The 20,750-nt window shown below is 45.7% G+C and overlaps 1 protein-coding gene and 1 pseudogene across 1 annotated transcript in view; one reads left to right on the forward strand and one right to left on the reverse strand.

The window, feature by feature from the left end:
• LOC135547713 (protein FAM124A-like) overlaps positions 1–20,750 on the forward strand; it is a 622,546-nt pseudogene that overhangs the window by 586,973 nt on the left and 14,823 nt on the right.
• LOC135547773 (DNA excision repair protein ERCC-1-like) overlaps positions 12,970–20,750 on the reverse strand; it is a 15,724-nt gene continuing 7,943 nt past the window's right edge. Inside the window, exons 2-10 of the mRNA XM_064977030.1 lie at positions 18,766–18,816; positions 17,539–18,054; positions 17,265–17,368; positions 16,758–16,857; positions 16,397–16,473; positions 15,306–15,405; positions 13,809–13,880; positions 13,647–13,715; positions 12,970–13,176 (exon numbers count right to left, since the gene is read on the reverse strand). Coding sequence (XP_064833102.1) covers positions 13,114–13,176; positions 13,647–13,715; positions 13,809–13,880; positions 15,306–15,405; positions 16,397–16,473; positions 16,758–16,857; positions 17,265–17,368; positions 17,539–18,054; positions 18,766–18,816 — 1,152 coding nt within the window. The 3' untranslated portion in view covers positions 12,970–13,113. The remainder of the gene's footprint in view (positions 13,177–13,646; positions 13,716–13,808; positions 13,881–15,305; positions 15,406–16,396; positions 16,474–16,757; positions 16,858–17,264; positions 17,369–17,538; positions 18,055–18,765; positions 18,817–20,750) is intronic.

Below are 20,750 nucleotides of genomic sequence, written 5' to 3' on the forward strand. Positions count from 1 at the left end.
TGCGTGTAGTGTATGGAGTCAGTGTACTGCGTGTAGTCTATGGAGTCAGTGTACTGCGTGTAGTCTATGGAGTCAGTGTACTGTGTGTAGTCTATGGAGTCAGTGTACTGCGTGTAGTCTATGGAGTCAGTGTAGTCTGTATGTGAGTCTATGGAGTCAGTGTACTGCGTGTAGTCTATGGAGTCAGTGTACTGCGTGTAGTCTATGGAGTCAGTGTACTGCGTCAGTGTAGTCTATGGAGTCAGTGTACTGCGTAGTCTATGGAGTCAGTGTACTGCGTGTAGTCTATGGAGTCAGTGTACTGCGTGTAGTCTATGGAGTCAGTGTACTGCGTGTAGTCTATGGAGTCAGTGTACTGCGTGTAGTGTATGGAGTCAGTGTACTGCGTGTAGTCTATGGAGTCAGTGTACTGCGTGTAGTCTATGGAGTCAGTGTACTGCGAGTAGTCTATGGAGTCAGTGTACTGCGTGTAGTCTATGGAGTCAGTGTACTGCGTGTAGTGTATGGAGTCAGTGTACTGTCTATGGAGTCAGTGTACTGCGTGTAGTCTATGGAGTCAGTGTACTGCGTAGTCTATGGAGTCAGTGTACTGCGTGTAGTGTATGGAGTCAGTGTACTGCGTGTAGTCTATGGAGTCAGTGTACTGCGTGTAGTCTATGGAGTCAGTGTACTGCGTGTAGTGTATGGAGTCAGTGTACTGCGTGTAGTCTATGGAGTCAGTGGAGTCAGTGTACTGCGTGTGTCGGGAGTCAGTGTACTGCGTGTAGTGGAGTCAGTGTACTGCGTGTGTCTATGGAGTCAGTGTACTGCGTGTAGTCTATGGAGTCAGTGTACTGCGTGTAGTCTATGGAGTCAGTGTACTGCGTGTAGTCTATGGAGTCAGTGTACTGCGTGTAGTCTATGGAGTCAGGTACTGCGTGTAGTCTATGGAGTCAGTGTACTGCGTGTAGTGTATGGAGTCAGTGTACTGCGTAGTCTATGGAGTCAGTGTACTGCGTGTAGTCTATGGAGTCAGTGTACTGCGTGTAGTCTATGGAGTCAGTGTACTGCGTGTAGTCTATGGAGTCAGTGTAGTCTATGGAGTCAGTGTACTGCGTGTAGTCTATGGAGTCAGTGTACTGCGTGTAGTCTATGGAGTCAGTGTACTGCGTGTAGTCTATGGAGTCAGTGTACTGCGTGTAGTCTATGGAGTCAGTGTACTGCGTGTAGTCTATGGAGTCAGTGTACTGCGTGTAGTCTATGGAGTCAGTGTACTGCGTAGTCTATGGAGTCAGTGTACTGCGTGTAGTCTATGGAGTCAGTGTACGTGTAGTCTATGGAGTCAGTGTACTGCGTAGTGTATGGAGTCAGTGTACTGCGTGTAGTCTATGGAGTCAGTGTACTGCGTGTGTCTATGGAGTCAGTGTACTGCGTAGTCTATGGAGTCAGTGTACTGCGTGTAGTCTATGGAGTCAGTGTACTATGGAGTCGTGTAGTCTATGGAGTCAGTGTACTGCGTGTAGTCTATGGAGTCAGTGTACTGCGTGTAGTCTATGGAGTCAGTGTACTGCGTGTAGTCTATGGAGTCAGTGTACTGCGTAGTCTATGGAGTCAGTGTATGGAGTCAGTGTACTGCGTGTAGTCTATGGAGTCAGTGTACTGCGTGTAGTCTATGGAGTCAGTGTACTGCGTGTAGTCTATGGAGTCAGTGTACTGCGTGTAGTCTATGGAGTCAGTGTACTGCGTGTAGTCTATGGAGTCAGTGTACTGCGTGTAGTCTATGGAGTCAGTGTACTGGAGTCGTGTAGTCTATGGAGTCAGTGTACTGCGTGTAGTCTATGGAGTCAGTGTACTGCGTGTAGTCTATGGAGTCAGTGTACTGCGTCAGTAGTCTATGGAGTCAGTGTACTGCGTGTAGTCTATGGAGTCAGTGTACTGCGTGTAGTCTATGGAGTCAGTGTACTGCGTGTAGTCTATGGAGTCAGTGTACTGCGTGTAGTCTATGGAGTCAGAGTACTGCGTGTAGTCTATGGAGTCAGTGTACTGCGTGTAGTCTATGGAGTCAGTGTACTGCGTGTAGTGTATGGAGTCAGGAAAGTCTGGCTCAGGACTGCATCCTGAGAACTATAACATGTCATTGTTTTTAAAGAGGCACATTGGGAAATCCAAGCTCAAATGATCACTTCTAAGCAGCTAATGGTTGATACAAGTTAATCATCATTGATTCTTATATTAAATCCCCATGATAATGCATTCCACTCTCTTGTGCCAAGAGACAACATGTATGTATATTTTATTCCAACCCAGCGTTAGCACGATATTCAAATATTAAATGTCCAGATTTAAGGCCATTACAAGTGGATTATTTGAAACAGGCATGTTAGTGCAGATGTGGAACAAATACTTGGAAATGCCTAGGAAGAATAGGGCTCAATCTTGAGATGCACACGCAAAGCAATTGTTATTGATGGGAGTTTGCCATGATAGATTGAATTGAAATAAGTTTTGCCTGCAGATCTAAAGTTACCATTCAGCCCATTGGATCCCTGAAATCCTGATACTCACGTAAACTCGTATTTTCTTTGCCAGAAACATCCCTGCAAACCCTCATCCCACCATCTATAAATGGCAACATCTACACAGCAGGCTACTGAATGTGAAAGTAGCCTCCAAGACCATGGTGTCATAAGCACAAATGTTATTTGTCACATGCTTTGTAGACAACACTGGGTCAATTGTGTGCAGCCCTATGGGACTTCCAATCACGGCCAGGTGTGATACAGCTTGGAATCGAACCAAGGTCTGTAGGGACACCTTTAGCACAGATATGTAGTACCTTTATCACACCATGACCTTAGAGAGAGTTTTATTCTCTAATTTGGTTAGGTCGGGGTGTGACTAGGGTGGGTACTCTAGTTTTTCTATTTCTATGTTGGCCTGGTATGGTTCCCAATCAGAGGCAGCTGTATCGTTGTCTCTGATTGGGGATCATATTTAGGCAGCCATTTCACCACTGTGTTTTGTGGGATCTTGTTTCTGTGTAGTTGCCTGTGAGCATTCCATGACTTCACGTTTCGTTTGCTGTTTATTGTTTTTGTGAGTTTCCTTTATTGAACATGTGGAACCCAAATCACGCTGCACTTTGGTCTGAGTATATTTCCAGTTCGTACGATGATCGTGACAGTTCCCCCTGCTGCTATTGGACCAGGTACCTATTGGAAAAGAGATGTTATCTCAATGAGAACCTGTATAAATAAATGTAAAATAAAGGTACAATAAAAAAGTTGCTGCCCTTATGGTTCTGAGTTTGAGAAAAGAACATAGTTTAGGCGACAAAGCTGAACGATAAATTATGCCAATGCTGTCTGGCTATGTGTGTCTTTGCTATAAAGGATCTCAGTTGCAATGTGTTAGGGACTCTCAGAGAATTCATTGATAGACACTGAATTGATCTGAGAGTCACAGGGTTGTGATGGAGCTCATATAATTAAAGATGGACTTTGTGATAACTAACTCTGACTTGTGTGTGGTTTGCTCTCATGATTTGGTAAATACAGGAAATTTCCACGACAAGACTGCAGCCATTGTCCCTACTTCTGGCAGAGGTGTTGTCACTGGGGCCTGGATTCCTTTTTTTCCTTTGTAGGTCAATTCTTCCAGCTGAAGCTGAGTCAGTTGTCTCTGAATGTTGTTTTTCTTGTTTTGTAAGTCTCTGTTTGTCACGCCTTGGTCTTAGTATCTTGTGTTTTAGTTAATTAGTTGGTCAGGCCAGGGTGTGACATGGGTTTATTGTTTGTTGTATTTAGTGGGGTTTTTTAGTTATTGGGATTGTAGCTGATTAGGGGTGTGTGTTTCATAGGTTTGGCTGCCTGAGGCGGTTCTCAATCAGAGTCAGGTGATTCTCGTTGTCTCTGATTGGGAACCGTATTTAGGTAGCCTGGGTTTCGCTTTGTATTTCGTGGGTGATTGTTCCTGTCTCTGTGTAGTGTGCACCAGATAGGCTGTAATAGGTTTCACGTTCCGTTTTGTTGTTTTTGTATTTATTAGTTATTTCATGTATAGTTTCGTTGTTTGTTTCACTAATAAACATGAGTAACCAACACGCTGCATTTCGGTCCGACTCTCTTTCGACAAACGAAGAATGTCGTTACAGAATCACCCACCACACACGGACCGAGCAGCGTTTCAACAGGCAGGAGCAGCCCAAAGAGGAGCAGCCCAAAGAGGAGCCGCGTATTAAGGATTTCTGGACATGGGAGGAAATCCTGGACGGGAGAGGACCCTGGGCTAAACCAGGGGAGTGTAGCCGCCCAAAGGTGCAGCAGGCGAAGAGGAAACAGGAGCTGGAAGGAAAAGGACCCTGGGCTCAGCCTGGTGAATATCGCCGCCCTAAGGAGGAACTAGAAGCGGCTGAAGCGGAGAGGCGCTGGTATGAGGAGGCAGCACGGCGACGTGGATGGAAACAGGAGCAGCCCAGAATATGGAGTACAGTATGGATATTACGACGTGGGAAGAAATAGACAGGTGGGCGGCCGACCCAGAAAGAGTGCCGGAGCCCGCCTGGGATTCGCTGGAGCAGTGCGAGGAGGGCTATAGGAGAATGGAGTCGAAAAAAAGACACGGCGGCGCAGAGTGAAGCCCCAAAAATTTCTTGGGGGGGGGGGGGCTCAGAGGGGAGTGGCTGAGTCAGGAGACAGACCTGAGCCAACTCTCCCTGTTTATTGTGAAGAGCCAAGGAGGAGACCAGAACCAGTGTTGGAGGTGAGCGAAGCAGAGACTGTGAAGGAGTTAATGGAGAAATTGGAGGAGAGATTAATGAGGGAGTTGCTAGTTTGGTGCTTTAGGTACAATATTCGTCCGACGGAGCGTGTCGGGGATTTAATGGCACCTGGGTCAGCACTCCATACTAGTCCTGAGGTGCGTGTTAGTCGGCTGGTGAAAAGTGTGCCAGCCTCACGCACTAGGCCTCCTGTGTACCTACCTAGCCTTGCACGTCCTGTGCCAGTCCTGCTCTCAGGCCCTCCAGTACACCTTCACGGTCCAGTCCATCCTGTGCCACCTTCACACACCAGTCCTCCGATGGTAGCTCCCCGCACCAGGCTTCCTGTGCCTGTCCTCTATCCAGTACCACCTCCATACCCCAGCCCTCCGGTAGCAGCTCCCCACACTAGGCTTCCTGTGCTTGTCCTCGGCCCATTACCACCAGTGCCAGCACCACGCATCAAGCCTTCAGTGCGCCTCGCCTGTTCAGCGCAGTCAGCGCTTTCTTCCTCTCCTGCGCTGTCGGAGTCTGGCGCCTGTTCAGCGGTTCTAGAGCCTTCCTCCTCTACAGCGGTTCTAGAGCCTTCCTCCTCTACAGCGCTGCCGGAGCCTCCTGCCTGCATGGAGCAGCCAGAGCTGCCAGTCTGCATAGAGCAGCTAGAGCTGCCAGTCTGCATGGGGCAGCCAGAGCTGTCAATCTGCTTGGAGCAGCCAGAGATGCCAGCCTGCATGGAGCAGCTAGAGCTGCCAGTCTGCATAGGGCAGCCAGAGCTGTCAGTCTGCTTGGAGCAGCCAGAGCTGCCAGCCTGCATGGAGCAGCTAGAGCTGCCAGTCTGCATGGAGCAGCCAGAGCTGCCAGTCTGCATAGGGCAGCCAGAGCTGTCAGTCTGCTTGGAGCAGCCAGAGCTGCCAGCCTGAATGGAGCAGCTAGAGCTGCCAGTCTACATGGAGCAGCCAGAGCTGCCAGTCTGCATGGAGCAGCCAGAGCTGCCAGCCTGCATGGAGCAGCTAGAGCTGCCAGTCTGCATGGAGCAGCTAGAGCTGTCAGTCTGCATGGGGCAGCCAGAGCTGTCAGTCTGCTTGGAGCAGCCAGAGTTGCCAGTCTGCATGGAGTTGCCAGTCTGCATGGAGTTGCCAGTCTGCATGGAGTTGCCAGTCTGCATGGAGTTGCCAGTCTGCAAGGAGTTGCCAGTCTGCATGGAGTTGCCAGTCTGCAAGGAGCTGCAGTCTGCAAGGAGCTGCCAGTCTGCAAGGAGCTGCCAAAGTTGTTAGTCTGCATGGAACAGTCAGAGCTGTCAGTCTGCAAGAAGCCGCCAGAACTGTCAATCTGCATGGAGCAGCCAGAGCCGCAAGTCAGCATGGAGCAGCCAGAGCCGCCAGTCAGCATGGAGCAGACAGAGCCGTCAGTCAGCATGAAGCAGCCAGAGCCATCAGTCTGCCAGACTCTTCCAGATCTGTCAGTCAGCCAGACTCTTCCAGATCTGCCAGTCAGCCATACTCTTCCAGATCTGCCAGTCTGCCAGACTCTTCCAGATCTGCCAGTCTGCCAGACTCTTCCAGTCAGCCAGACTCTTCCAGATCTGCCAGTCAGCCAGACTCTTCCAGATCTGCCAGTCAGCCAGACTCTTCCAGATCTGCCTGTCAACCAGACTCTTCCAGATCTGCCAGTCAGCCAGACTCTTCCAGTCAGCCAGACTCTTCCAGATCTGCCAGTCAACCAGACTCTTCCAGATCTGCCAGTCAGCCACTCTTCCAGTCAGCCAGACTCTTCCAGATCTGCCAGTCAGCCAGACTTTTCCAGATCCGCCAGTCAGCCAGGATCTGCCAGATCTGCTAGTCAGCCAGACTCTTCCAGATCTGCCAGTCAATCAGACTTTTCCAGATCTGCCAGTCAGCCAGGATCTGCCAGATCTGCTAGTCAGCCAGGATCCGCCAGTCGGCCAGGATCTGCCAGTCAGCCAGGATCCGCCAGTCAGCCAGGATCTGCCAGAGCTGCTAGTCAGCCAGGATCCGCCAGTCGGCCAGGATCTGCCAGTCGGCCAGGATCCGCCAGTCAGCCAGGATCCGCCAGTCAGCCAGGATCCGCCAGTCAGCCAGGATCCGCCAGTCAGCCAGGATCTGCCAGATCTGATAGTCAGCCAGGATCTGCCGGATTCAACTGCCTGGCTGGGCTTCTTCTCAGTACTAGGCTTTTTCTCAGTACTGGACTTCTTCTCAGTACTGGGCTGCCTCTCAGTGCCGGGCTGCCCCTCAGTCCCGAGCTGCCCCTCAGTCCCGAGCTGCCCCTCAATCCCGAGCTGCCTCAGTCCCGAGCTGCCCCTCAGTCACGAGCTGCTCCTCTGTTCAGTAGGGGTCTGGGTGAGGACTATTCGGCCATGGTCGGCGGCGAGGGTGGATCATCCCAGGATGCGAAGGGGAGGTACAATGACATTTATTAAGTGGGGTCCACGTCCCGAGCCGGAACCGCCACCATGGACAGACGCCCACCCGGACCCTCCCTATGGTTTTGAGGTGCGTTCGGGAGTCCGCACCTTGGGGGGGGGGGGTTCTGTCACGCCTTGGTCTTAGTATTTTGTGTTTTAGTTTATTAGTTGGTCAGGCCAAGGTGTGACATGGGTTTATTGTTTGTTGCATTTAGTGGGGTTTTTTAGTTATTGGGATTGTAGCTGATTAGGGGTGTGTGTTTCATAGGTTTGGCTGCCTGAGGCGGTTCTCAATCAGAGTCAGGTGATTCTCGTTGTCTCTGATTGGGAACCGTATTTAGGTAGCCTGGGTTTCGCTTTGTATTTCGTGGGTGATTGTTCCTGTCTCTGTGTAGTGTGCACTAGATAGGCTGTAATAGGTTTCGCGTTCCGTTTTGTTGTTTTTGTATTTATTAGTTATTTCATGTATAGTTTCGTTGTTTGTTTCACTAATAAACATGAGTAACCAACACGCTGCATTTCGGTCCGACTCTCTTTCGACAAACGAAGAATGTCGTTACACTGTTCATCAGTTGTGTGTTTTTTCAAGTCCTTTCTTTTCTCTAAAGAAAGTGTAGAGGAAACATCCCTCTCTTTTTTCCAGTCCCACTTCTCCCTTTATTTCCACTGCTCCAGACACCATCAGAATTTGTCCATTGATGTATGGTGGAGGTTCTGTAAACCTCCATTGATGTATGGTGGAGGTTCTGTAAACCTCCATTGATGTTCTGGAGGTTCTGTAAACCTCCATTGATGTATGGTGGAGGTTCTGTAAACCTCCATTGGTGTATGGTGGAGGTTCTGTAATCCTCTATTGATGTTCTGGAGGTTCTGTAAACCTCCATTGATGTATGGTGGAGGTTCTGTAAACCTCCATTGATGTTCTGGAGGTTCTGTAAACCTCCATTGATGTTATGGAGGTTCTGTAAACCTCCATTGATGTTCTGGAGGTTCTGTAAACCTCCATTGATGTTCTGGAGGTTCTGTAAACCTCCATTGATGCATGGTGGAGGTTCTGTAAACCTCCATTGATGTATGGTGGAGGTTCTGTAAACCTCTATTGATGTTCTGGAGGTTCTGTAAACCTCCATTGATGTTCTGGAGGTTCTGTAAACCTCCATTGATGTTCTGGAGGTTCTGTAAACCTTCATTGATGTTCTGGAGGTTATGTAAACCTCCATTGATGTTCTGGAGGTTATGTAAACCTCCATTGATGTTCTGGAGGTTCTGTAAACCTCCATTGATGTTCTGGAGGTTCTGTAAACCTCCACCATCTTCCTGTCTGACTTTTCATTGTCTTTCTTCAACATTCCTCTAGCTGTCTTTATACTTTTCAGCAATCCCTCTCCTTCTACTTTGAACATTTTCATCACCTTGCTTTCTCTAGCTCGTTTATTTTTTTCCATTTCTTTCCCGTATCCTTTATGCGTTTTTTATTATAGTTTCCATTTCCTGAGACACACTGAGACATCAAATGTTCCCTCCTCTGGCCATTCAGTACCCATTTTCCTAGTGCGTTTTTCCCATTTCTTAGACATTTCTATTAGTTATTTTTTGCCTAGCGGATGCCTAGTGCTCAGAATGTCTACTGCCAATTTACTCATTATTGCGGCCTGCATCTTTTTGGTCTTCCTACCGTCAGTCTAAGTTGTTTACCTTTTTCTGTGTCTGCGAAGTACTAATATTAGTTTATAGACCATTTATATTTGTATTATTGCTGCTCTTTCATGTAATTTTCTATTCTAACGCTACGGATATTCTTGTTTCCGGGTTTATTCTCAGTTTATTCATTTAACTTCCTGTGATATTCGTATTTTTTTGTATTTATTCTTTCTTTGCTTATTCTTTGCTATTTTTGTTTTATTGTGCTTATTAAAACCACTTGTTCTTATAGTTCCTACAGATCCTAAAAACACTTTGACCCTATTCTCTCTTATTTATATCCACGTTATTTTTCTTTCTCTGATTATTGTACTCAGACTATTGGTTATTGCCACTGTTTGTTGGTTTTTATAATTGTTCTCTCTTTTTGAGTATATTCTTACCTGCCTTCATGTACATATCTACCTCATTGTAAAAAAACTGAGTTTAAATGTATTTGGCTAAGGTGTATGCATGTCAACTTCCCGACTTCAACTGTATCTACCTCAAATAACTTATTATTATCTATCCTGATGCCTAGTCACTTTACCCTGCCTTCATGTACAAGGGATCTTGTATATGAAACAGTCATTTACAGTGTAGTTATGCCTGAGTATATGTAAGAGCTGTGAACACTACGAGCGACAAGAAACCTCAAGAGAGATAAAGTACAGAAAACATGTCTCCTAGACCAATTCTAGGTGTACTGTGATTCACCTTCGATTAATGAAATCGCTGTCTCTCTCACCCTTGGGGTATGTGTGAGGCCTGGTTGCATGGGTCATTGATATGTTGGATACATGTCTCCATCTCAACCAAGAATCAACGGTAAAGTATAGGACTAAATCTGAATCAACCTTAAAGTATAGGACTAAATCAGAATCAATGTTAAAGTATAGGACTAAATCAGAATCAATGTTAAAGTATAGGACTAAATCAGAATCAATGTTAAAGTATAGGACTAAATCAGAATCAACCTTAAAGTATAGGACTAAATCAGAATCAATGTTAAAGTATAGGACTAAATCAGAATCAATGTTAAAGTATAGGACTAAATCAGAATCAATGTTAAAGTATAGGACTAAATCAGAATCAACCTTAAAGTATAGGACTAAATCAGAATCAATGTTAAAGTATAGGACTAAATCAGAATCAATGTTAAAGTATAGGACTAAATCAGAATCAATGTTAAAGTATAGGACTAAATCAGAATCAATGTTAAAGTATAGGACTAAATCAGAATCAACCTTAAAGTATAGGACTAAATCAGAATCAATGTTAAAGTATAGGACTAAATCAGAACCAATGTTAAAGTATAGGACTAAATCAGAATCAATGTTAAAGTATAGGACTAAATCAGAATCAATGTTAAAGTATAGGACTAAATCAGAATCAAATACATTTTCCAGACAGTTCCCGCTGACTTAGTCTAATACGAAGACACAGTACATCTCTTTCAAATGTTGATATTTGGTTGAGTTGACAACCAAACACAATTCAATATCCAGTTTGTCCATGTTGGTCTACATCTCAACCCCCCAAAAAATGATGACGTGAATTGAAGGATTTAATCTAATCTTAAATGCATTTTAAATCAAGTGCAATTTTGATTTAGTCCTATTCTTTAAATGTAGATTTTTGGTTGAAATGGAGACGTGAATTCAACGTTAATGATTAACTTGAAGGTTACATTTGAAATCAACCAAGCCTAAGCCTATATGTATTGTCTATTTTAAGTTGAACACTGGATTGAATTGAAACAAATAGCTGTTGATGACTTGGCAGATGCCTTCAGAAAGAATTCAAAGCCCTTTACTTGTTTGTGTTACAGCCTGAATAAACAATGGATTCAATTGAGATGTTTTTTTTACTGACTTACACACAATACCCCATAATGTCAAAGTGGAATTGTGTTTTTTAAAATGTTAAAAATGAAATGCTGAAATGTCTTGAGTAAATCAGTATTCAACCCCTTTGTTACGAACCTAAATAAATTCAGGAGTAAACATTTCCTGAACAAGTCACATAATAAATTGCATGGACTCACTGTGTGCAATAATAGTAATAAAAAAGAATCATGGTAAACACCCCACACATACAATTCTCCGTAGGGTCCCTCAGTCAAACAAGTGCATTTAAAACACAGATTCTCCCACAAAGACTAGAGGTTTTCCAATGCCTCACAAAGAAGGACAACTATTGGTGGATACATTTTTTTTTAAATAAAATACATTGAATATCCCTTTGAGCATGGTGAAGTTATTACACTTTGGATGGTGTATCAATAGACCTATTCATTACAAGGATACAGGCGTCCTCATTGCCTGCATCCGTAATGGGCCCGCGATCTAACGACCACCCCTCATTATTGCTAACAACTAGCAGCAGGGTTGCCTCGTGGTTAGAGCGTTGGACTAGTAATCAAAAGGATGCAAGTTCGAATCCCTGAGCTGACAAGTTACAAATCTGTCGTTCTGCCCCTGAACAGGCAGTTAACCCACTGTTCCCAGGCCGTCATTGAAAATAAGAATTTCTTCTTAACTGACTTGCCTGGTTAAATAAAGGAAAAAATTATAACTTGAGGAACAGCAAGGAGTCATAGAACGTTAACAGCGAATTGGTTATTTTATTTATCCGTTATTTCACCAGGTAAGTTGACTGAGAAAACATCCTCATTTACCTCAACAACCTGGGGAATAGTTACAGGGGAGAGGAGGGGGATGAATAAGACAACTGTAAACTGGGGATTATTCAGTGACAGTCAGATTGGGAATGTAGCCAGGACACCAGGGTTAACACCCCTAATCTTATGATAAGTGCTATGGGATCTTTAATGACATCACAGTCAGGACACCTGTTTAACATCCCATCTGAAAGACAGCACCCTGCCACGGCAGTGTCCCCAATCACTGCCCTGGGGTATTAGGATATGCTTTAGACCAGAGGAGAGAGTGCCTCCTACTGGCCCTTCAACAACACCTGGTCTCCCATCCAGTGACTGGACCATCCCTGCTTAGCTTCAGAAGCAAGCCAGCAGTGGTATGCTGCTGGCTAAGGTTAGGTTACAATCAGTAGCTGTCTGACTTTATTAGGCAGCTAATTTTCAAACCATAAATTCTATTTGATCAGTTAAGTTGGCTAATGTTGCTCAACATTTCTCTGGCTAGCTAATAGATAATTTGATCGAGCTAGTAAGACACTTAATGCCAACAATACTGGTTCCACCACACTTTCTCCCTCACCTCAAACTTTCCAAATGCCAGTTGTTTTTCAGTTACAGCTCATGAAGTATGCTTCATCACCTTGTCTTCGTGGTCAAGCTTCTCACCTAACATCGTCGATATCATTCAGGAGACGCGCTGTTGTAAATTAATAACTGTCAAATTGCCATTCTACTCTCTTTCCAGAGAGCACGCTGATGCTGTAACTATTACATTGGTTGTATTTCCTCTCTTCAGGCACATGCTGCATTCTGTTGTTATGTGAACGATTTGCTGAGCGTTGGATTCAGCCACTATTGTTCCAAAGGCACATCACTCGCTGGCATACAGCCAGTAGTCATCCAAAGGCCCCCCACCCACCCAAACTTGTCTCATCGGATCTACACAAATCACTTAGGTCACCTATTTTGATCCCTTTGGGGGATCATCCAAAGGCAAATTTCACTGAAAGGTGACTAGTTTGCATCCCTGATAGTGGTGGCTGCATCATGTTATGGGTATGCTTGTATTCATTAACTGGGTAGTTTTTCAGGATAAAAAAAACCCAACTAAAAACAGACTGGAGCTAACCACAGGCCTGGTATAGTCTGCTTTCCACCAGACAATGGGGAGATGAATTCACCTTTCAGCAGGACAATAACCTAAAACACAAAACCAAATCTACACTGGAGTTGCTTACCAAGAAGACAGAGAACGTTCGAGTGGCCGAATTACAGTTTTGACTTAAATCTGCTATAAAATCTATGGCAAGACCTGAAAATGGTCGTCTAGCAATGATCAACAGAGTTGAAGAACTCAAAAAAAGACCAAAAGAAAATATTGTGCAATCCAGGTATAGACTTGCCCAGACAGACTCACAGCTGTAATCACTGCCAAAGGTGATTCTAACATTTATTGACTCAAGATCTATTTTCTCATGTTTTATTTTTATACAAATGCAAAAAAAACAACAACAACATTACAGTTGAAACAGTCCTTAGGATAGTGGGCCCTTATGGAAGCCAGTTCCCTGCTGAGGAGAAAGTAGAGTAGTAAGGATTGTCTGTGGGTCAGCTGTCTTTCTTCTTGGCCTTGAGGAAGGGCTGGTGTAGCACGTCATAGAGACGTCTGGCCTGTAGGACACAGCAAACACACACCACTCAATAATGCAAGGAGACTAACTAAAGGAAAACAAGACACTGTTTGAGGATATATTTTCCTAAATTGGTTTGAAATAACCATCAACGTTTGGAAATAATCACACTGAATTATAATAATTAAAATGTTGGAAGGTCATATTTTAAAAATCAAGGGAACACTATTCCCTCTCTTTCTGTCAAACACCCCCCATCCTCCACCCATCCATATATCCCTCTACCCATCCCTCCACCCATCCATATATCCCTCTACCCATCCCTCCATCCATATATCCCTCTACCCATCCCTCCACCCACCCCTCTACCCATCCCTCTACCCCTCCACCCATCCCTCTACCCCTCCACCCATCCCTCCACCCCTCCACCCATCCCTCCACCCCTCTACCCATCCCTCTACCCCTCCACCCATCCCTCTACCCCTCCCTCTACCCATCCTTCCTGCTCACCTTCTGGGGTCCCAGTCCAGGACAGAGAACCAGGTCCTCTTTAGTTGCAGTGATGATCCCCTCTAAGGACTGAGAAAAAAGACCATCTCTCAGCTCAACTCAAGACAATTCATTTGAGTACATCAGCACGGTTCATTTCAATATATAATGAAAGCCTCTTACAGAGAAGGTTGACAGCAGAGTGATCGAGTCAGTCTTGTTGACAGACTTCACAGTGGTCAGACAGTCCGTCACCTGTGGGACGGGAGAGAGTGGGGAGGGGAGAGGGTGGGGACGGGAGAGAGTAGGGATGGGAGAGAGTGGGTTATTAGGCAACACTGCTAAGATGTTACTGAGTTACAGTTTCTATGAAAGGAAATCAGTCAATTGAAATAAATGAATAAATACATTCAATTAGGCCCTAATCTGTGTTTGTCACATGACTGGGAATACAGATACGCATCTGTCGGTCAAAGATACCTTCATTAAAATATAACAATAATAATTCTGAAAACCAGTCAGTATCTGGTGCGACCACCATGTGCCTCATGCCGTGCGACAACTCCTTCACATATAGTTGATCAGGTTGTTAGTTGTCCCACTCTCCTTGCTGGAATATTGGTGTGAACTGGAACACGCTGTCGAACAAGTCTATCAAGAGCATCCCAAACTTAATAAACGGGTGGCATGTTTATTTAAAAAACGGGTGTTATCGGTTATCTCTGCGCATTCAAATTGCCATCGTAAAAAAATGCAATTGTGTTTGTTGTCCGTAGCTTATGCCTCTGCCCCATACCATAACCCCACCATGGGGCACTCTGTTCACAATCAGTTCGCCCACACAACGCCATACACGCTTTGCAATCTCCCCGCTAAAGATGAAACTGGGATTCATCTGTGAAAAGCCCCCTTCTCCAGTGCCCAGCAAAAGTGAGCATTTGCCCACTGAAATCGGTTACAACGCCAAACTACGGTCAGAACAAGACCCTGGTGAAGATGACGAGCACACAGATGAGCTTCCCTGAGACAGTTTCTGACAGATTTGTGCAGAAATTCTTTGGCTGTTTAAACCCACAGTTTCATCAGCTGTCCGGGTGGCTGGTCTCATGCGTTTACGCAGGTGAAGAAGCAGGATGTGGAGGTCCTGGGTTGTCGTGGTTACACGTGGTCTGTGGTTGTGAGGCCAGTTGGACGTACTGCCAAATTCTTCGAAACGATGTCGGAGGCGGCTTATGGTAGAGAAATTAACATTAAATTATCTGGCAACAGCTCTGGTGGACATTCCTGCAGTCAGCATGCCAATTGCACACAACCTCTTAAAACATCTATTGTGTTGTGTGACAAAACTGCACATTTTAGAGTGGCCTTTTATTGTCCCCCAGCACAAGGTGCACATGTGTAATAATCATGCTAATCATGTTGTACTCAGCTTCTTGATATGCCACACCTGTCAGGTAGGTAGATGGATTATCTTGGCAAAGGAGAAATTATCACTGACAGGGATGTAAACACATTTGTGCACAACATTGAGGAGAAATCCGATTTTTGTGTATAAGGAGCATTTCTGGGATATTTTACTTCAGCTCATGAAACATGGGACCAACAATTTACATTTTGCGTTTATATTTTTTGTTCAGTGTATTAATATGACTGTTGGTTATTGCCCATAATGGCTCAGACCTTCGACAGGTAGTCTTTCTCCACATGTTCCTTCAGCAGATCAGCTGGTTTCTTCTCATAGGACTTGTACGTCTCCAGGTAACGTCCCGCCTCCTCTGGACTGTTAAGAAAAACAAGTTCCAACTTAGAATCTTCACTCTCAAACATTGTCATTACATAGTAAGGAATGGAGAGGGTTACCGCCAGGCCAGGGGTGAGAGAGTTACCTCCAGGGGTGAGAGAGTTCCCACCAGGCCAGGGATGAGAGGGTTCCCACCAGGCCAGGGGTGAGGGTTCCCACCAGGCCAGGGGTGAGAGAGTTACCTCCAGGGGTGAGAGAGTTCCCACCAGGCCAGGGATGAGAGGGGTTCCCACCAGGCCAGGGGTGAGAGGGTTACCTCCAGGCCAGGGGTGAGAGGGTTACCGCCAGGGGTGAGAGAGTTACCTCCAGGGATGAGAGGGTTCCCACCAGGCCAGGGTGAGAGGGTTCTCACCAGGCCAGGGGTGAGAGGGTTCCCACCAGGCCAGGGGTGAGAGGGTTCCCACCAGGCCAGGGGTGAGAGGGTTCCCTCCAGGCCAGGGGTGAGAGGGTTCCCTCCAGGCCAGGGGTGAGAGGGGTTACCTCCAGGCCAGGGGTGAGAGGGTTACCTCCAGGCCAGGGGTGAGAGGGTTACCTCCAGGCCAGGGGTGAGAGGGTTACCTCCAGGCCAGGGGTGAGAGGGTTACCTCCAGGCCAGGGGTGAGAGGGTTACCTCCAGGCCAGGGGTGAGAGGGTTACCTCCAGGCCAGGGGTGAGAGGGTTACCTCCAGGCCAGGGGTGAGAGGGTTACCTCCAGGCCAGGGGTGAGAGGGTTACCTCCAGGCCAGGGGTGAGAGGGTTACCTCCAGGCCAGGGGTGAGAGGGTTACCTCCAGGCCAGGGGGTGAGAGGGTTACCTCCAGGCCAGGGGTGAGAGGGTTACCTCCAGGCCAGGGGTGAGAGGGTTACCTCCAGGCCAGGGGTGAGAGGGTTACCTCCAGGCCAGGGGTGAGAGGGTTACCTCCAGGCCATGGGTGAGAGGGTTACCGCCAGGGGTGAGAGGGTTACCGCCAGGCCAGGGGTGAGAGGGTTACCTCCAGGCCAGGATGAGAGTGCAGTCAGCCATGATACAGATACGAGCCAGCTCTTTCAGAGAATGGTGAGGGTCTTTCTGCAAAACACCACCAGGGAGAGAGGGGAAGGGAGAGAGTGGGGACGGGAGAGAGTGGGGACGGGAGAGAGTGGGGACGGGAGAGGGTGGGGACGGGAGAGGGTGGGGACGGGAGAGGGTGGGGACGGGAGAGGGTGGGGACGGGAGAGGGTGGGGTATTAGGCAAATCTGCAATGTGTAAAACTGAAAAATGATCAGAATAAAAGTACTTTTACACTATAATCATGACCTCTAATTAAATTAATCAATAAATGAGGAGAAAAAAAACTATTTTCTAGTCTCACCACATCAACTAACACCAGTAGAACCCTGAGGGTGAAGGTCTGGCCCAACAGTTTGAGACGGTCGTGGATGTAGTTGGGGTTGAGGTTGTGGTACCTCAGACTGCCGGTCCAACAAGGAGCAAGAACAGTACAACGGAGACAACACCAACAGGCCAGGACAACACCAACAGGCAAGGACAACACCAACAGGCCAGGACACAAATACAAGAGGGAGATACTATGAGAACCTCTTCCATTAGAACATGAGTAGCAAATGTCACCATTGTTTGTTCCAGAGAAGCCGTTACATAACATAGCATAGCATAGCATAACATAGCATAGCAACATTTACGTGAAGGTGTAAAGGTTCACAGAATAAAACAACAAGAAAAGAACAGAAGTGGCTAGCGGCTACTCACTAACTAGGTGAGAGGTGAGCATGTATAACAGGTTTCAGTGGAACAGAAAAGGCCACATCACACACACGGTAAAAATTCCATAAAGCATGTATTGCGCACACACAGAGACCTGAGGAAGAGAGCGCAGGTCGTCTGCCCCAGGACATAGTCGGGGACCACGTCTCCAAACTCCCAAGGCACACTCCTCACAAATTTCAAAATGGGGTTTCCTCTCTGCACAATAACAACCAAGGTGTGAAGATGAATTAGTAAGACAACACTTCAAAGCTTTCTTAAGTTATTGATAAATAACTTATTGATAATAAGTTATAAGTTATTGATGTAATGTCTTTGTTCTCCCTGAATTATTATGTTGGTAAGACTGTTACATCCATCACTCTTACCTGTCTGGGGCTGACTATGATACTATTACCAGATCCCACTGGTTTAGGATGACCTAGGATGTTGCTGCCCTCTGACCCTTGACCCTCCCCCTGCTTCTGCTCAGTCCCAGCCCTCTGCCCCTCCTCTCCCTGTGTAAGCCCTGGTGGTCCACCAGACCCCGGATCCTTGGTCCCCTGGGCCCGAGGCCTCTCACACCCCACAGAGGACGACGACGACGTCACATCAGGCCCACCTTGTGCTCCTTGACAGGGACCCTGCTTCAAACTACCCGTGTCTGTATCTATCCCTGTCCCCGTTCCTGCAGCCGCCCTGGACAGCTCCACTCTCTGTGGAACTGAGGGGACTCGCTGAGGTGCATGGCCTTTGCTCTGGACAATGAACTCTGCGTAGGATAGTGGTTGGCCAGCAGACGACGGGGGTGCAGGCTGAGCTTTGGTCTCAGAGGTGGTTGATGATGATGATGATAATGATGCACTCTGGCCTGCCTTAGAGGAGGGCTGGAACAGGGGTTTCACCTGCAAGAGAACCCAGGTGGGTGGCTTTGTTAACCATGTGCCCATGCAGTTCTCCAACATGTGACATATGCAATGTGTATTGCAACGCTCTACAATCAAAGCCAAGATGGAAAGTTATGAATATTGTATAGAGGTCCAAAACCCTACAACGGAAAAACTGTATTTTTCAACCACTTGCTACCTTCAACCTTCCTTGTAGGTGTAACTACAATAACAATTAACGTTACGTCTTAGTAATTTAGCGAGCTGACTTTACTTTACTAATGTCAAAAGGACTAGAGGTTTGAGGGACTGGTTGTCTGTCTGCAACCAAATAAAACAATCTGGACAGAAAATAGACCCGTTTCCAGACTATTTCAGGACACCAAATATCTCTACTGTAGCTTTGGTCAGCACTACTAACTTAGCTAGATCGCTAACAAGACTAGGATAGTCTCTTTTTTGTACTTTAACCATTTGTACATCGTTATAACACTGTATATATACACACCGAATGACATGTGTAATGTCTTTGTTCTTTTGGAACTTCTGTGATGTTTACTGTTCATTTGTATTGTTTATTTCACTAGTGTATATTCCTTCACTTGTTTTGGCAATGTCAGCACATGTTTCCCATTACTATAAAGCCCCTCTGAATTGACTAGTTAGTTAGCCTACACCCCTGAAACATAGCTGGTGATGAACTAACTCATTCATTAGCGATTTACTTACCGGGGCTCTTTCTTTTGTGAAGGCAGAGTCGTCTAGGTTGATATTAAACCTCTTTTTTCCATATTTGAATCAAATACATGCCTCTAGCTATCCACATAGCTAACTGTCGCTCTGGTTTTGACGACCACTGCGGAGCGTCGAAAATGTCAACCAGGCATGACTTTCTGCTGTTGATCAAAGAGTAATCGATTCCACTACCGGTATTTCCATTATCTGTCAGCAGAGGACGCAAGAGTTCCACATCAGGACTAGGGTTCGTCGACCTGAACGCATTTCTGATGGTGTGTTTTGAACATTGTCAGAGCATTGCAGCCCCAACCTCCGAAAGTACTTTTTTTAAAGAAGGAAAAGAGCCTGGAGGAAAATCCCTTGAGAAACGACAGCTAAGTGTGCCAACATCTTCAATTGTAGGCTACTAAGGAAAGAGACAGACACCAAAGCTATATGATTCCTTTGCTGAAGGATAATGAAGTGGAAGCCCCATGGCTGTCACTCTGTGGGGTGTGAAACCTCAAGACGCAGGAGTCAGTCACAGGCAGCAGCACAGGGTGATGGTTGACTTTCAGATGGTAGGCCTATGAAACTGTGCATGATCTTCCAATTGTACTCATCACTATTTTGTGGTCGGCCCAAAAATGAATGTTCGTCATCGATTCATTTTATTTTTTATTTTATTTATTTTAATTCATTTTATTTAACCAGGTAGGCTAGATAAGAACAAGTTCTCATTTGCAACTGCGACCTGGCCAAGAGAAAGCAAAGCAGTTCGACACATACAACAACAACAACAGAGTTACACATGGAATAAACAAACATACAATCAATAATACAGTAGAAAAATCTATATACAGCATATGCAAATGATGTGATAATAATGAGACAATCAGTGCCTATTAATGAGTATAGGCTATTTTGTAATGCTTGTGAATATAGCCTTTTTGTGTGTGGTACCGGTCCAAAACAAACTATTAATCAGTGATACGAGCCACATGTCTGTACGTGCACAGATAGGGCTCTACCTGTGTAGAGCACATGCCCCTTTGCCTTTACTGTGCCCTGTTAGGTGGTGGTAAATTGGTTGAGAGAATACCAAGAGTGTGCAAAGCTGTCGTAAAGGCAAAGGGTGGCTACTTTGAAGATTTTCAAATATAAAATATATTTGTTTAACACTTGTTTTGGTTACTACAAGATTCCATATGTGTTATTTCATAGTTTTGATGTCTTCACGATTATTCTACAATGTAGAAAATAGTAAAAAAAAAAAATAAAGAAAACTCCTTATGAAATGAGTAGGTGTGTCCAAACTTTTGATTGGCACTGTATATAGTACATATATTTTTTGTCGAGGTTGTTCTGCCCAGAACTCGTCCTTAAATTCTCATCTACGCTTCAGAACCAAAAAGTTGCTTGTCTTGATTGTTGACCAGTCATCAGCACGGGCGTGCAAAGGCGTGCGTGCACATCCAGATTACTGACAATAAATCATGTGTTTCATTTCCTCCCGTTTTACCTGGCACAAAAACAGAGTAGGTTTAAGTTTATCGTCCACATAAAATACAGTTTAGCATTTTACTACTGACTCCTTGCAGCCAGAACAATAGTCAACCTGGCGATTCGATTGAACCATTTTTATATTTCAAATAGTCCTAGTGTGGGTGGCAACTAATTGTTTGTATAAAGATTAAACAGCTGTAACATCGCACTGCCTTCAATATTATGGAATGAAGATGTAACATATTTAGGCTAATTTATTACGATATAAAGAACAGTTCTACCCGGCTGGCAACGAGTACTCTGCATGCAGGGTGCCTTCCAACGCGATGGTGCGGTGCAGACAGAGCGTCCTTTCCATCCGATCCTGCAACCCCACTACAAGTAGGTTGGCAGTGGCGGGAAAAGTACCCAATTTTCATACTTGAGTAAAAGTATAGATACCTTCATAGAAAATTACTCTGGTAAAAGTGAAAGTTATCCAGTAAAATACT

Source organism: Oncorhynchus masou, chromosome 10 (assembly GCF_036934945.1).
Source record: "Oncorhynchus masou masou isolate Uvic2021 chromosome 10, UVic_Omas_1.1, whole genome shotgun sequence".
NCBI classification, from domain to species: Eukaryota; Metazoa; Chordata; class Actinopteri; order Salmoniformes; family Salmonidae; genus Oncorhynchus; species Oncorhynchus masou.